A 17536-nucleotide genomic window follows, 5' to 3' on the forward strand; every position below is an offset into this window, starting at 1 on the left:
CTCACTTGAGGACAGGGGCGTAACTTTGTTTTGATGGGCACGCTATGCAGCCAAATCGCACGTGAGGAAATAACCGACTCTTATCCTTGGTAACCGAGCTAAAAGAGCCAGTTCTCAGAAAAGAGAAGAATTTCTCATCATAATTGGATTCAGTGTACACCGGAAAGCATTGCAAAAACCAACATAAGTGGTGCCTGTCGCCCTCTATTGGAGGGCTCATAAACCGCACGTTTTGAACAAGTCTGTTACCATCAGTCATTTTATGCCACATCATATCCTGTTTTCCTACAAAGCAAACATGATCCTTTTAAAAACGTACACCTGGTGTTTCCTAAACTGAGAGACCTCCATCAAACTGGCTATTAAATGTTACATCAATTTTCGCATTTATTTATTTTTTCATTTAAACTGACATATAAAATAGAATAACATGCAGGGGTTTAGGAGGTTAAGTAAGTATTTGGAGCTCCTGTAATAATCTGTATGCTCATACTCCTGGTTTAGCATTCAGTCCAATTTATTCCACCAAATAATCCAGGGGTGTCCACACTTTTTCCACAGAGCGCCACATACAGTATATGCTAAGAAGTTATATATATTTCGAGTAAAAACTGTTGATGCTTTTGACATCTTCCAAATATTTCAACTTTGTTCTTAAATAATCACCATAAACTTTCCTTTTGTAATATTATTACTTTTTTCCCATTATATAACTGATTTCACACAATAACACATTTTTATGTTATTCTTTTTATATTTGTTGTTTCACAAAAGCAAACGGTATTTTTCCAGAAATGTAAAATTAATTTATAACATTATATTCATTACTTTGGAAATGAAAATTTCCTCTATCATTGTCAATAAAACCTGTGAATAATTTATTAATTGCTGATCTTTTAAAGTATGCACTCTGACCTAATGCATTCTGTAAATAAAAAAGGCACAATGTAAAGTGAAAAAGCTGAAAAGTTGATACTAATATACTAAGAATAATACTAAGAATAAACTAATGGGGGCCGCACGGTGGTCTAGTGGTTCGATTCTCCCTTGGGCATATCTGTGTGGAGTTTGCATGTTCTCCACGTGCGTGTGTGGGTTTTCACCGGGTACTCCGCTTTCCTCCCACGTTCCAAAAACATGCATAATTGGTGACTCTAAATTGTCCATAGGTATGAATGTGAGTGTGAATGTTTGTTTGTCTATATGTGCCCTGTGATTGGCTGGCCACCAGTCCAGGGTGTACCCCGCCTGTCGCCCGAAGTCAACTGGGATAGGCCCCAGCATGCCCCCGCGACCCTAATGAGGAGAAGTGGTAAAGAAAATGGATGGATGGATTTCAGTCTAAGCTTCCCATAGGAATGATTTCATGACACAACTAGAGCTGCACAACCCACACGGATAACTAATAGAAAAATACTGAGAGGAGAAGATAGTAAACAGACATGCCATCCGCATAGCTAGAGCCACTTTGAGCCAGTCTCTCACACAAGTTTAACTTGCACTTTGTAGAGTGTAGGAACTGCTACATACAGTATATACTGTATAGTCTGTGTACCACCATTCTGGGCTCTTTGTTGATCTTCCTCATTTATGCCATTTTCATTTTGTAAAAGTAACACTCGGAAGAAGAAAGGTTGGAGATTCCTGTATTAGAATGTATTGACAACAAATACCAGGAAAGACCTTTAAATTCATGTATGATTTGATTACGTTTGTTGCGATTTTTGGCCTTTAATCTTAGGTGATCTCCTGAAAGTCAAAGTCAGTTACCGCCAAAAGCCAATCACCTGAGCTGCCATCTGCCTACTATGTCCACCAAGTTTGGCAGCAATTGCGTAAAAATTATTGTTTTTTTGTTTGTTTTTACGTGTTTGGCACTGGTGGGACTTTGGCCTTTGACCTGGACCTTTATGCTTTGATCTGTGAAGCAACATACTTTGTCTAACAAGATAACAACATGAAGAACATATATTCAGAGGTAATGTCAGTGGTCGCAGAGAGTAAATGTGATGTTTGAGCTGATGGAATACAGTGACAATGTGATGCACAACTACCTACTAAGTGAAAAAGTAGGACATGATATTTTGTAGCAACACTTATGGCTTGTGCTCAAAATGCTTTCAAATATATGCTGCCATACATGCAATAGGATATCCTTAAATGATCAATGGACAAATGGTCAATGACGAAATCTCGCACATGCCCCTTGTTTAATGGCGACCATGTTTTTCAGCCAATCCTTGTAAGAGTCAAAATTTCAAGTCAATCCAATTTACTTTATACGGTCAAATTTTGGGGTTTAATGACAGCACCCCTATGTAGCACATTTGTCACAAAATTAAGAGCACTGGCAACACACGAGGGGTGCATGTTTTTCCAAACTTTCATCCAATTGTGTGCAGCAGTTCAGGAGTAGAAGGATTACATCATGAGGTCATTTTTGGACTACATATTGTAGTTCATGACTATATTGGATCTGAATAAGTGCCTGAGAGTTGTGACCGTTCGATTATCTAAATCATATACCAGAATGTGTGGCAACAAAATGTTTTTGTCCAATCCAATTATGTCCAAGTTTCAGCTCTCTAGCTATTACCTAATTTCATGTGAATTTGAAGAATTGTGTTGTATTTCTCCTTCTTCATAATTCCATCCACATGGTTTTATGCCATGCTTGACAACAGATACATTGTTCTTTGGTTTGAAAGCCTTACCGGAGTCCTCTAAACATAATTCTTGTCATTGTGGCCAAATAGCTCAACTTTTGTCTCGTCTGACCATCAAACTTGGTTTGTCCATGTGGATACATGCAATTTTATTTTCAGAGCAGTGGCTTATTTCTCAGTAGAGACCCTCTCAAACTATTGTGATGTGAAACTGGCTTCATTGTGGACAGTGATACTGATGTTCCAGCAGTTTGCAGTTCATGGCAGGCTTGAAATTTGGTGGTTCCTGGTGACAGATTGGGTATTCTTCCAGACCTTGGCACAGTGGGGGCACATCCAAACAGCCCCTTAGAGTAAAAGCAACTTCTTCATAACAATGCTCAACAACTTCCTTCAGTGGGCGTACGGACCAGCTATTTAGCTCCACTGTTGTTGTGTCTCTGATCTTCATCGGTTTGATGTTTCTTTTGAGAAAAGTTTTCAATGTTGTCATCTTCATGACCGCAGCAGTCGGCATGGCTTTGGTGGCTCTTTTGAGTTTGATTCTCAGTCCCCCCATGACCATACCGTACCTTTGGGAAAGATACTGAACCACCATTTGTTCCTGATCCTGCGTCATCAGTAGGTGAATGAGGTAACAATGTCAAAGCCCTTTGAGTTGCTAGCATGGAGTATTAAGAGACCGCTCAAAGACACACCTGCTGTTTGAGGGAGAAGCGGCTCCACTCCTTTATTCAACAACAGTTAAATAACCTTCTACATCATAACAAATGATGTGAAATTACCAGAAGTTACTCCTCATCTGGACATCCTTCCATCTACAAAATTAGGGCTTTTGGCAGTCCCCGAGCTTATGTAAGGGGTGCATTCCAGACTTAAGGAATTTAGCAACACGTTATGAAAGAACACAGTTGTTCAATGAAAGGTCAATTGTCCTCTTCTTTAGTACATTTGGAGTTCACTGAAAGATTCATTCTACAGTATAATCACTCCCTTTTGGGAGTCCCAAAACCCCCCAAACAAACTAAACCGTCCATTGTTTATATGCCTCTGTCCTTGTGTCAGTTCAACTTGGTCATTTCTGCTCACATTATCACCACCCAGAGGATTATTGTGCCACTGTAAAAATGAGGTTGGCCATCTTTCGTCCCTTGCTTCGATCACCCGCCGATGATCAGCACGATGTCATCTGGAAGGACTCTTTGCGCTGAGGGGCTTCTTTTGTCAACGGTGGAAAAATGCTATACAAGTGAAAGTCCATTCACCATTTACTAATTGAGGCAAGGGAGCCTTGCAAGTATTTTAAGTCATTGCAAGGTTGAAAAATGGTGAGACTGAGGGACCACAACTCTCACTGACTAGCTATTTAGCTTCCTGTGTCGCAGTAGTAAACAATGGCAACTGAAGCCACATCCAGAAAGTTCATATAGATATCAGTGCATAATGACGCACCACATTTCACTGTCGATAACGGTTGTGGTGTTGTAACATTTTAAATGGTAATTCATTAGATTATCCGTTACTGGAAAACAATAACTGTTTTACAAATGTTAATGTTTAAAATTATTTTTAACTAGTTACTCCCATGTTATACTATGAAAGACAGCAAGGTAATGTTACGTAGTTACACGGCAATAATCGTTTTTAAACAAAGATACACATGTTGTACCTACAAAACATGTGTTTGTGATTAAAATGTTTTTCTTATAACCAGATGTTAGGGGTTTTTGCGTTCTCCTGTTAATAAATTAATGGAGGCCAAATTTGTAAATAATAATGCTGTTAGTTTGCTTCATTTAAGTTGACGAATTAGGCATTGGATGATGAAGTGTTCTCCAGTGCCTCTTAGCTGTTTTAAGATGGTGATAATTTTAAAGTTGTGGTGTTATAGAATTAAAAAAAAAAACCATTGTTCTGATCTGCAATTCTAAAACCGCCCCTGCTGTAGTCTTCCCAAAACTGACCAATCATAGAAAGGTGGTCTCTTGTGGGAAACCTTCAAGCCTTAAAGAGACAGGAACCAAAACAGCAGGAGATGATTGAGCAGACTACATGAAGCTAATAAGCTAGATAATTAATCCTTTTTATTTGTCTTGAGCTGAAACAAATGCATTCGTATATGGCCTCAAAGTAAAAACAGCACTGTTAAATGTGTAATGTTTATGTCGCCTTCTCGTAGAGGAAGTGAACCTTAAGGAGTCAGATGGGGGCGGGAAAACCTGATATCTCGCCCCTGAGGAAACCCTTTATTTTGATGCGTGCGGCAGGCTGCCGTGAGCGCGCATTTTTCCCACTCGCTGGAGCCCCCATTCTTAAATTAGGGCGGCGCGTTCCTGCTGCAAGAGAAGTGAACGCGCTTGAGGGGCTGCGGTCCCATTGACGGCTCGGCATCAGCATCAGCATCAGCACCAAGTGTCCGCCTTGCCTGGCAGCGACGCAGACCGCCATCCAAGACCCCACTCTCCTCTGCTCGGCCTGAACCTGGATCGTCCCCGTGTGCCATCGTCCACACCGACCGCTGGAGAAATGGGCTCCCCGTGAAACGGAGGTGGTGGAGGGGAGAAGCAGGCGGGCTGGCGGGCGGGGGTGGGGGGTAGAAGACACCGGTGCAGCAATAGTGAAGAAGCGAAGCTGGTAACGGCAATCCGCCACAACAAGCGCCCTTCTTACAGCTGCTACTACAACCGCGAGCACCGACACCGCCGTCCCGGGTGCCCCCCACCGCCGCCATGGGAACTCCACATCAGCCGCTCGAACCACATCATCCGTGGGCCATGTCGTGATCCGTGGGCTTTGCTATCCGTGATCCCAATCGAGGGGAAGGAGGAGGAAGAAAGAGGAGAGGCAAGATGTTCGCCTCAGTAGGCCCTCGGGGTCCACCCGTCGCCCAGGCCATCCCGGAGCCGGACTTGAGCCACTTGACGGATGAGGAGAGGAAGATCATCATGGCTGTGCTGGCTCGGCAACGGGAGGAAGAGGCAAAAGAGGAGGCCATGCTAAAGTAAGCCAAAGAAAGATTCCCTCTCTGCGCGCGTGTGTGTGTTTGAGGAAGACAAGTACTCTGCTTCCTCTTTTGTGTAACTAGCACTTCAGCATCAGGACCACTGCTGGTCTCTGTTGTCTGACCATGCATGTGTTTGTGTGTATTTCCTCCAGCTCACACACAGTCACACTCACACACACACACACACACACACACACACACACACACACACGCACACATACACGCGCACGCACACACACACACACACACATGGTCCAGGAGTCCAGTGAGAAAAAGGAGCAAACAAATAAAACCCAGGCCTCTATCCTGATGACTTTATGGGTAACCTGATGATGATGCTAGTGTGTGACTATGGCCCATCATCAGCAGCATCACATCCCACTTACTCCTTTCTCTGACAAATAGAAACTCATTTCTCATCTGCACTTGTCTCATTAGCATCACCACTATGAGTCATGCTTACGCTTCAGTCTGGTGGACTGTATTTGCTTTTAACTTGAACTATTTCATTGACAGATGCAGTGGGAGGAGGGCAATGAAATAGCAGAAAGCTCACTGAAGCCTGGCATGGCACATAGTAAAAGTAAAACCCTCCCTGTTGGCTTTTATCTGTGCAGCATCCATCTCAACAGCTGCTCTTCCCAGCTCTGGGGTGCGGTTGAGCCTTTCCCATCCTTACGCACGATATGTAGGGCAGAGCTCTTGCAAACAGACATCACACAGGCTGTTATAGAACCAGTAGGCCGAAAAAACCGAGTGGGGAGAAGGTGCCTGTTTAATGTCATTTTCAATCAGGAGTGACTTGTATCCACAGCGTTTGTCCACCTTCTCGTCCTCTCTATATCATCACCATATATGCACCAGTGCACCCGAATCCACCCCCTTTTTACTAGTAGCACAGAGTGCATCAAGTTAAAGCCTCCTTCCAGAGTAACTGCACGAAACTGCACTGGAAAAATCGAGCAGATAGATAGCTAGGATGACCCACCTAAGCTACACGCTCCTCAAGCTGTACGTTTCTGTGCTATTTTAAGCACTGCATGGACTGATAGCCCAGCGCTGGAATGGAAGAATCGATTCATTGCATCTAAAGTAGGAAATGTCCAATATATACCCCCGGCTCTAAGTGGCTATGCATCATTTTTAGTAATCTTTCACAAGTCGAGGATTCTGTCTTGTGATACTGTCACTTTCCTCTCGTCAGTGTTTTGATGTACACTACACTGATGCCCTTTTTGTCATTCTGGTTATGTCTAAAGGGATGACAAATTATTCGTAAAAGTTTTGGGTAAGCTACCTATTACACTACTACTATTATTACTAAAATATATAGTAAATATACTGTATACTAAAAATATACACACATAGGGTAGGTGGCTATGCTCACGGACAAAGTATAAAAATGATATGTACTAGGCTGTAGTGATACATTAATCTCACGATACGATACAATTGTATACACTTACATTATTTTCGGAAAGATTTGAAAGGGACAGTAATTTAGGTGGCATCTTGTGAGAGTTCCATTGACTTGGATTGACTGAAATGAACTGAAAAGTGAAAGCTACACAAAATACGGCTCTGACTGGACAGGGAGTCAACAGCTCAGTGCTGGACAAAATGAATCAAAGATGTGATGAGAGACTATGAAGTGTTGCAAAAAGTGTATCAAGTGGCCTGTTCCGAACAGGGTATTTTGACAGCTTGGCACTGAACATATGAGGTAGCCAGTTTAGCCACCAGGTAAGTAAACATAGTACAGTTTCAGGTGGCAAGCATTGTTTGTTTTGGCTCATGCTGCTGCTTCTTCATAATAATAATAATAACAATGTCACTGTAGCTAGCAGGTCACATTATGTAAATGTAGCGTTGTTTTTGGAGGTTTTTTCAGAAGCCTTTATAGGTGGAAAAGGTGCAGCCCATTATGCTAAAAATCCATGCATGTTCCATACATAACAGTAACACACATATAAGCTAATCAACTGACATTAGCACAGTAAAGCTAACTTTAGCCTGAAGCTAGGAAAGCTGTGGAAAGCTTTAAGCTTACTGTCAAATTTATCACAAGCCGATTGTCGAGTAACATTAAATGTATAAGATATGATAACAGGACTTATAAATTACCTTCGAAAGATGAGCTTTCAGGTGCCGCTTCAAATTTGATACTTCTTTGTTTTTGACAGACATTACACGCACAAAAGGCAAAAATGTCATGCATTTTGAACGTCTTACAGACCACCCATCAACGTGTTTGTACAGTCCCGTCTCGTCAACAAAAACTTGCACGTCTCATTATGTTTTAGTCATCAAAGAGCCATGTTTAGCTTGTCACTGTCACTTTATTGTCATGAAAAAAGAAAAATCATCAACACTGTTTGGCAAGTTGTTTTTCAAGCCATGCTGTTACTATTTATGTGCACTTTGTGTGAGATGGCCACTTGCTGAAACATTCGACGATTAGTCGACTACGGGCAAAAAATACTAATCAGATTCGACTACGGAAATCCTTATTGGCAGACAGCCCTAAAGTGTACACAGCCATCTGGGTTTCCGCTACATGTAATTTATTGTGGCGGTGTGCCACTACAAAATAAAAGCCACCACACCTTAAATTTTTTATTTTTTAAACTTAACAACAATTTTAAGTTGTATATTGTATGAATATATATATATATATATATATATATGCTATATAGATACATGTATAGGTTATTATTTATGCACATATTGACCACAATTTGTTTGAAAACAATTTAAAATGTCATAAAAATGTTTCACGGCGCTTTATTTTGATAAGCATGCACTGGAATCACCTGTCTGCCTTGCTGGCACTTGACCAGTGACCAGATAAGCGACACGTCTTGTGTTGACTTTCACTTTGTTTCTTATTATCGGGAGAATGAACAAAAGCCCTTTAAAATGTGTAGTCAATTGAAGACAGCTTGTCGCATGCTAAGCCTATCTGAGCCAGCGTGTGTGATTGTTCACGTTTTAATATCATTCCACTTTCTGGCATTTTTGTTTACATGCCTGGCTGGCGGCATCTAGCTAGCTCGGATACATCAGTCACCAATTGTCATCGCAACTTACTTTTTTGAAGTGTCACTTGAAGGGATAGTTGGGATTTTTTGACATGAAGTTGTCGGACATCCCCATCAGCAGTGTAGTCCATTAACAGCGACTTACCCCACACTTGGTCTCTCCTAAGTCCAGTTCTGGTCAGATTTCCGTGATGAAGAAAAGAGATTCCACTTAGTTGCTGGGGACAATTCAAAAGATTAAACCATTTGGATCACAAAAATGCCTTCTCAAAAAAATCAGACCTCACAAAACGCTTGGCGTTATATCAGTCTCCCGCCGTATCCCTGCGCACTGTAGCCTATGTGTTCATGTGTTTGTGACGAAGACGCTCGCATCTACTTCCGCGGCCATCTTGTTTACGTATGTGTTCCACAGCGGAAGAAGAAAAAAAATTGCAGAAGCCACAGCGGCATGACACAGCGGCGCCAGTCCGCCCTCCCATGCAACCCACCACCACAGCTTCAAACAATCCTAGCGGAAACCCTGGCCATGATGCAAAATTTAGCGTTTGTGTGTGGATAGAAAAAACAGAGCTTTTTGGTTGGCGTCATAAGAAACATGGGCCATGATTTTGAAACCTTATATAACATCAGAACCTGAAGTTATTGACTTACAGTGTTGGTTTCATTTCGTGCAGCGGTAGACTAAAATAAAAATCTTGGCGTTTCCTGGCTCCATGTATGTGTGTGCTGACTGTAATGTCATTGTCCGTGTAGTATCTCACTATATCAACGAACAGATGCGCGACCAAGTAAACTGCGGTATGCCCCGAGGCTTTTGTCTCAATGGCCAACGCTGCTTGACTGTACTCTCAATCAGTGGGGATGTGTGGACTCTGGGTTACCTTATGTAAGTTACCTTACATCTACTGTACGGAGTTGTAATGACAAGCTACCCAGACAGAGAGCCCCAGCATAATGTGTGTGTGTGTTTGTGTGTGTGAGTGAGGGCAAAATGAAAGGACTGCTGAATTTAATTGTTGTGAGCCGCCACAAATACATGAATGTATGGTAAACACTGGTACATTTGGTCTACATTGCTTAGCACTCACCAAAGGATGCTCCATGAAAAAGAAATGCATTAAGTCCCGACTGACTGGACAGTGTTTGTGAAATATTACTCAACAAATTTTCGAAAAAAAAAAAAAAAAAAGCTGTCTGCTGGGTTAAAAATGTTAGTTATTTTGTGTTGTACTATTTGTACCCGCTGAGATGTCACAAAAAAAGTCAAAAATGTATTTTTAAAAGCGCCGTTGCGTGCAGCACTCACCCACACACAGAGAGAGACACAAGCCACAGAGAAATGCTGCTTGTGACGCATGTGCTGTGCTTCACTGTTATATGCTTTTTACTGTCATTTGAACGCTGCTCTGTACCTTTGGTCCATGATGTTTAGCTCAAGTAAACCAAATCACACAAGAGTTCACTTTCAAGTGAAACCCCCTAGGTTTTTTTGAAGCTGTGGTGGCGGGCTGCATGGGAGGGCGGACTGCCGCCGCTGTATCGCGCCGCATCTGCATCTGCATTCTTTTTTTAATGACAAATAGCCTTTTTTTTTATAACTTACTTATTTAAATTTTTTCAACAACCAGCAGGAAATGAACCAAGAACTTTGAAAAACTGTTACACCATGTAAAGCTGTACACACGACGTGTTTCTGTTGCACAACTTCGACACACAAATAGTGTTTTGAAGACAAGCCATTGTCTTATATAATTATTATGATGATAACAAGAGAGCAAGATTGTTAAGCCACACTTGAAAAAAGTAAGTTGCGATGATAATCGATGATCGATGTATCCCATGAACGTAATAGCCACTTGTAGCTCCGAGCTAGCTAGATGCAGGCATGTTGTGTAAACAAAAATGGCAGAAAGTCAAATGAGATTGAAACGTGAGCGATCACACACGCTGTTGTAGTCACACTTAGCATGTGACAAATTGTCGTCAATTGACGACACAGTTTACAAGCTTTTGTTCATTCTCCCAACAATAAGAAACAAAGTGAAAGTCAACACGAGACGTGTCGCGTATCTGGTCGCACAATGCGCAAGTGCCAGCAATGCAGACAGGCAATTCCGGTGCATGCTTATCAAAATAAAGCGCAGTGAAACATTTTAATGATATTTAAATAGTTTTCAAACTAATTGTGGTCAATATGTGCGTAAATAATAATCTATATGTGTATCTATATATAAAAAATATCAATTAATACAATATGTTACTTAAAATTGTTTTCAAGTTTTAAAAACACATTTTTTAAGTTGTGGCGACTTTTATTTTGTAGTGGTGCACCGCCACGATCAATTACATGTAGCGGAAACCCTGCTCTTCAAACAGTCAGGGTCATATTATCGGAACACGTGTGAACACAGCCTGACAGTACTAATGCACAGCACTACGGTTCTGGGTTCCAGTCTCGACTCAGGCCTTACTGTGTGATGTTTGCGTATTGCGTATGTGTGCCTCCTCCCAGGGTTGACATCGAGGTTGGAATTTCACATGTTGAGTTGTCGAGGACAGGGTTTTTAACTTTTTGACCTTAACAGCCAACTTTTTCTGTGCAAACTGGCCCAGGGCAAAATAAAATGATCACGATGTATTTTTTCAAATCATCTGATCTCGATTATTATTGCAATTTTTTTTTAGATTGTTTTTATCCTGCCAGTTTTAAAGCATCTGTACTAAAAAAGAAAATAGAAAAATAGAAAATATGCCCACATCTGATCACCGTATTCAACATAAAATCAACGATCATACGCTCCTGATCAAAATTTTAAGACCAGTTGAAAAATTGCAAGAATTTACATTTTGCACTGGTGAATCGTAAAAATCATAAGGGGGTTATAAGTACAGTAGAGCTTCCATCCATCCATCCATCCATCCATCCATCCATCCATCCATCCATACATCCATCCATCCCTTCCATCCATACATCCATCCATCCATCCATCCATCCATACACCCATCCATACATCCATCCACCCATCCATCCATCCATCCATCCATCCATACATCCATCCATCGATCCATCCATCCATACACCCATCCATACATCCATCCACCCATCCATCCATCCATCCATCCATACATCCATCTTTTTCCGCTTATCCGAGGTCGGGTCGCGGGTACAGCAGCCTAACCAGTTAAGCCCAGACTTCCCTTTCCCCGGCTACTTCGTCCAGCTTCTCCCGGCGGATCCCGAGGCGTTGCCAGGCCAGTTGAGAGACATAGTTCCACCGGTAAGTAGAGCTTCAAAATGCAAAAGGAAGAAATGGTAGTGAGACAAAAAAAATGTGAATAAAAATGTGAGTAAGCAATTTATTGCAAAGAACCGTTAAAGTGAAATAGGCTGTTCTTTAGCTGATCAGAAGTTTAAGACCATAGCTCAATAAAAACAGAAACACACCTAAAATAGAAGTAAAACCATCTCAGGTGGGATCTCCTTGTTATGCCAGTAACGTTGGAAGCCATCAGGACCATCAAGGTTGCATTTTTTCTCATCAGAGGGTAAAACTTTCTTCCACCATTCAGTGTCCTATGTTTGGTGCTCTTGTGCAAATTCCAAACAGGCAACTTTGAAAGAGACGAGGCCTTTAAAAACATGTTTTGTTCTTACAACCCTTCTCTCGTACATGCCGTCTGATGGTTATTGGGCTGCACTTGACACCGGTAACAAACTTAATTTATGCCGAGGATCCCTTCCCGTGTCTTGACAGACTGCCAATGGGATCCTCCGGTTCACGGCTGGTGACATTTTTTTGGGTCTGCGACTTGACTGTTTCAAATGATTGTCTTACTGCGTCCAACCTCAGCAGCAATCCGACCGCGTTCAAAGAGAGAAAGCTTTTTTGCCTTTGCCATGAAGAGATCATGACAGTGTGCCAAGAATTTGGTTTTTAAAGGCTGTGATCTTAAACTTTTGATCAGCTGACGAACAGCTTATTTTATTTTAATGCTTGTTTGTAATAAATTGCTTACTCGAATTTTTTTTTGTCTCACTCCCATTTCTTCTTTTTGCATTTTGAAGTTCTACTTAGAACCTTCTTGAAAGTGTGGAAATAAAATCTAAATTCTTGCAATTTTTCAACTCATCTTAAAATATTGATCAGGATTGTATATCGCAATATGCATTTTAGGCTATATTAGGCCCATCCCCAATCAGTCGATGAATGCTCATGGTTTAATGTATTTCGAACATGCATACAGCTTACACGGAGTGCTTCATGTTACAATCCACAATTCCACATGTCCAAATAGAAGTAGGAAGAAGCAAAGCTTATTTAATCCTACCTCCTCGCCGTATCACATCAATTGTTAATACATATGTTCACTTCCTGTATTCAGCAAACACTAATTCACTGTTTACTTATTTTTCCATCCAATCAAACCAAATAATATAGTAATTATTATTATTACTATCATTACTATCACTATCATCATTATTGTTACTATTTTATTTTATTTATTTTATTATTTTATACCTTTTTCCCCTGTTGATATCCAGATCCACTTCCTGCCATCTTTCGCATTGTACTGTGAGTGTCATTGAATGTACTGTAGATACATGAGTTGCTAATTCCAGTACTTTGTTGAGCAGGCCCTTGCAACGATGATATCAAATGTCAGATGATATTGAATGTAATGCTTCATTTTCCTTGTCATGGTAATATGATCTTTAATGTATCCAGATCATTCATATCTTTGACAACAAGCACTGTTGCTTCTCCTGGACCTCCATTTAGCTTGATGTAGGTTTTGCCGTTGGTGCTCCAAGTGCTTTGTATCTTTCTGTGCTGTTTTGGACGACCCCATCTTTTGACCTGGTTGTAATTCGGAGCCCTGTGAGGATCACATCGTTCAATCGTGCATTCTGAGCCGTCTATAGGGCTGAGCGATATGGCCCAAAACTCATATCCCGATATATTTAGATTGAATATTGATATACGATATATATATCCCGATGTTTTTTAAGCAAACTGAGTTTAGACAAAATCACAGCCAAATATACATGTCAAGCTGTTTTATTAAAATAAATACTTAACATGAGGATGTTTTTTGAGTTTCATGCAAGATGCACATAAAACAATCTTATCTGAAAGTAGCCTCTAAAATAAAGTAGGCCATTCTCCTTTTCAAATAAATATAGAAAAAGTCAAATATAATCTTTTTATAACAAACCTTTAGCTATGCTTAAATCCTCAGCTAATAACAAAAGAACAAATTATGAATGCCCAGTTTAAGAGGAAATTTTAAAATGTCAGCAAATCAAAAAAACTTTCAATTGAACAGTAGTATTTTGTAGGTAAACATTTTAGAAGATACAAGCATGTCCTGCCCGGAACACCAACCTGTCAAGTGCATCAGGCTTAGCAACTGTCTGTCTATCTTCCTTTTATATTTGTGGTAGAGCTTGTCGTGTAAGTCCATCGTTTTCAGCAGGTTTTTAAAGCCGTTTTTTTCACTGTTGCAACAAGGACCATATCTTAGCAATGTGATAGGACACGTCTTTATAATAGCACACCACTTTGCTTTTCCTTTCAAGAGGAATGCAACAGGAGCGTAGCGCAGCTTCACACGTTCCTCGTATTGGAGTTTGTGCCAAGTTTTAAGGTGGTGAAAAATATTTTTTTATGCTCTGAATTCGAAGCAGCTCCACATTACTGAGCTAACGCTTATTCCTTCATGCTAATTCTTCCACCGCAGAGGCTATCGCTTCGACTGGAGCCGCCGAGCTTCTGCCCTGCCCCCCCCCCCCTTCCTCCTGCATGCAGGGATGATGGAGATACAGCATAAATCCAGTCTGTATAGTTGATTTTGATATTTTGCTCAACCTAAATATTTATATTTTAAAACTATTCATATATCGCCCAGGCCTATCATTTCATCAGTTATATTTTTCATTTGCTCAGCGATTTTCCTTTGCTTCTTTCTCATCCTCTAGAGTGGTGTGCAAGACAGCATTATGCCTTGATATCATCCTGTAGAAGGTTGATATAATTGCATGATGTTCTATTTTCTTCCATAGGGTTTTTAACCTCCTCGAGAGCAATGCACAAGGCAGCATTGTCTGCCAATAATGCCTTGATATCATCCTGCAGAACGCTAACATCCTCGCATAATGCTGTTTTCTTCCATAGGGTGTTTAGCTTCCTTAAGAGCAGTGCGCAAGGCAGCATTGTCTTTTAATAATGCCTTGATATCGTCCTGCAGAACCTTGATATCATTGCATAATACTGTATTTTCTTCCACAGGGTTTTTAACCTTCTTAAGAGCAGTGCACAAGGCAGTGCTTTCATCTTGCAACTCCTCAGTATCCTCTCTTAGTGCCTTGGTATCCTTGCTCAGTGCTCTATTTTCCTCCATAAGGTTTTTGACATCACCATGCACCCCATGATCATTTTGATGAGGCTGTCGTTCTGCGATTGTACATATTGAATCTGTGATGGCAGGCGTGATTGCAAACACCTAAATTCTTACTCTGTTTGTGCTGCAGTACGCTCTTGTGTCTCCTTCATCTTCTTCTTCAAGGCTTGTAATAATATAACATTTTTGCTCTCAGTCGAGAATATTTTCTGGGCCAGGAGGTGGGGAAGGTGGGGCAACCCTCTCATTCATCTACTTCTCCCAGGCGTGTAAAAATATCAAACTTTGGCGCTCCAGAGTATTCTTTAATTCTGAAACTGTTTTTTCAATCGAGGCGTCGTCCGACCTCATCTGACAGCCAGAGTGGCCCTACTTCTGAATTTGAATCCACATACCCAGGGCCAGTTTCATTTCGCTTTGTGTTTGACATTGTTGCTAGGCAACCGCTTTGAACTTCCGCAGTTAGCCAGTTAGCTTGACTTGCTCAAAGCTATCAGTACTTGTAACTTGTTTATTTCAAGGAATCAGCACCTCTCGCCTATCCGAGATAAAGTTGAGGGAGTCAGCAACCCGATGTGATCTTGTGTTCCTGAAATGTAGTCAGGAAAGCACCAAAATACTTTAAGTTTCTAGTATCGACAGCTTGCCATGTGTGTCCTCTCCAGTCAACAAGGAATAAAAAAAGATGAATCAATGATTAATCAGCTATCCAATTAATCAACAACTATTTTGGTCATGGATTAAATGTTTTTTTTATTTAAAAATGTGCGTATCTTCTTTATTTCAGCCTCCTAAGTGAACATTTTTAATTTCTTAAATCATCCATGAAAGAAGACCTATCATCTTTGTGTTTAGGCAAAACAAGCCTCATCAGCTTTGACTTTGTAAAGCAGTGATGGACCTCTTTTATGCCTCTTTTCTGTTTGTGTTTGGTTCATATTTATTTGGTCCATCCAGGGCCTAACCGATTAATTGTAACAACAAGCTTCAGATTAATCGGCTCAGAAAATAATCGTTAGTTGCAGCCCTGCATGAATACATATCATACTTGCCTGTAGGGGGGAATTTATTACAGCCAAATCAATCAATGATAATTATAATATTAAAAGTAAACAAAGCTCTGGTTTTGGAATATTGTCAAATTCAGATATGGGAAGTGAAAACGTGTGTTTGGGTGCATCCCTAGTTGTAATCATGAAAATATGACAATGACGACACTGAAAACATACCTATATCTATGTTGTAAAATGGTATTGTAGGGTGGTGTTTGTTTCAAACATGGTTAGTTACGTTAGTTACTTTAAGTATTAAGTATTAATTACATTAAGTATACATCACGTTGTTATATTTGCAGAAGGTCTGAGAAGGAGTAGGAAGAAGCAGAGCTTATTAAGACCTTTCTCCATGTCTATTACTGATAATTCATATATACTGCTCAAAAAAATTAAAGGAACACTTCAAAAACACATCAGATCTAAACTGGGGGAAAAATGATCTTGAATGAAATTCCTGATAATAAGTGGGTGATGTATTAGTAACAAAATGATGCCACATCATTTGATAGAAATGAAAATGACCACCCTATAGAGGGGGGAAATCGAAGACACCCCAAAAATGAAAGTGAAAAAATGATGCAGCACACTGGTCCATTTTGCTAAAATGTCATTGTAGCAACTCAAAATGATTCTCAGTAGTTTGTGTGGCCCCCACGTGCTTGTACGCATGCCTGACAACGTCGGGGCATGCTCCTAATGAGACTACGGAGGGTGTCCTGGGGGATCTCCTCCCAGATCTGGACCAGGGCATCAATGAGCTCCTGGACAGCCTGAGGAGCAACCTGGTGGTGCCGGATGGACCTAAACATAATGTCCCAGAGGTGTTCCATTGGGTTTAGGTCAGGTGAACGTGGGGGCCAGTCAATGGTATCAATTCCTTCATCCTCCAGGAACTACCTGCATACACTAGCCACATGAGGTCGGGCATTGTCGTGGACCAGGAGGAACCCAGGTCCCACTGCACCAGCGTAGGTTCTGACAATGGGTCCAAGGATTTCATCCCGATACCTAATAGCAGTCAGGGTGCCATTATCTAACCTGTAGAGGTCTGTGCGTCCTTCCATTGATATGCCTCCCCAGACCATCACTGACCCACCACCAAACCGGTCATGCTGAATGATGCAGGCAGCATAACGTTCTCCACGGCATCTCCAGACCCTTTCACGTCTGTCACATGTGCTCAGGTTGAACTTGCTCTCATCAGTGAAGAGCACAGGGCACCAGTGGTGTAGTTACCAATTCTGGTGGTCTAAGGCAAATGCCAATCGAGCTCTACGGTGCTGGGCAGTGAGCACAGGGCCCACTACAGGACGTGGGGCCCTCAGGCCACCCTCATGGAGCCTGTTTCTGATTGTTTGGTCAGAA

The 17536-nt window shown here is 41.1% G+C and overlaps 1 protein-coding gene across 5 annotated transcripts in view; it reads left to right on the forward strand.

The window, feature by feature from the left end:
• The first annotated feature begins 4711 nt into the window (after positions 1–4711).
• The window catches only part of LOC129194230 (regulating synaptic membrane exocytosis protein 1-like), a 142560-nt gene continuing 129735 nt past the window's right edge, over positions 4712–17536 (forward strand). For 2 of the 5 annotated variants that reach the window (XM_054799304.1, XM_054799305.1), the window contains exon 1: positions 4714–5667. In XM_054799304.1, the coding sequence (XP_054655279.1) occupies positions 5516–5667 (152 nt within the window). In that variant the 5' untranslated portion in view covers positions 4714–5515. Of the gene's footprint in view, positions 5668–17536 lie in introns of all 5 variants that reach the window. The other 3 variants (XM_054799302.1, XM_054799303.1, XM_054799307.1) reach the window with 3 other exon arrangements.

This window comes from Dunckerocampus dactyliophorus, chromosome 14 (assembly GCF_027744805.1).
Source record: "Dunckerocampus dactyliophorus isolate RoL2022-P2 chromosome 14, RoL_Ddac_1.1, whole genome shotgun sequence".
Classification (NCBI taxonomy): domain Eukaryota; kingdom Metazoa; phylum Chordata; class Actinopteri; order Syngnathiformes; family Syngnathidae; genus Dunckerocampus; species Dunckerocampus dactyliophorus.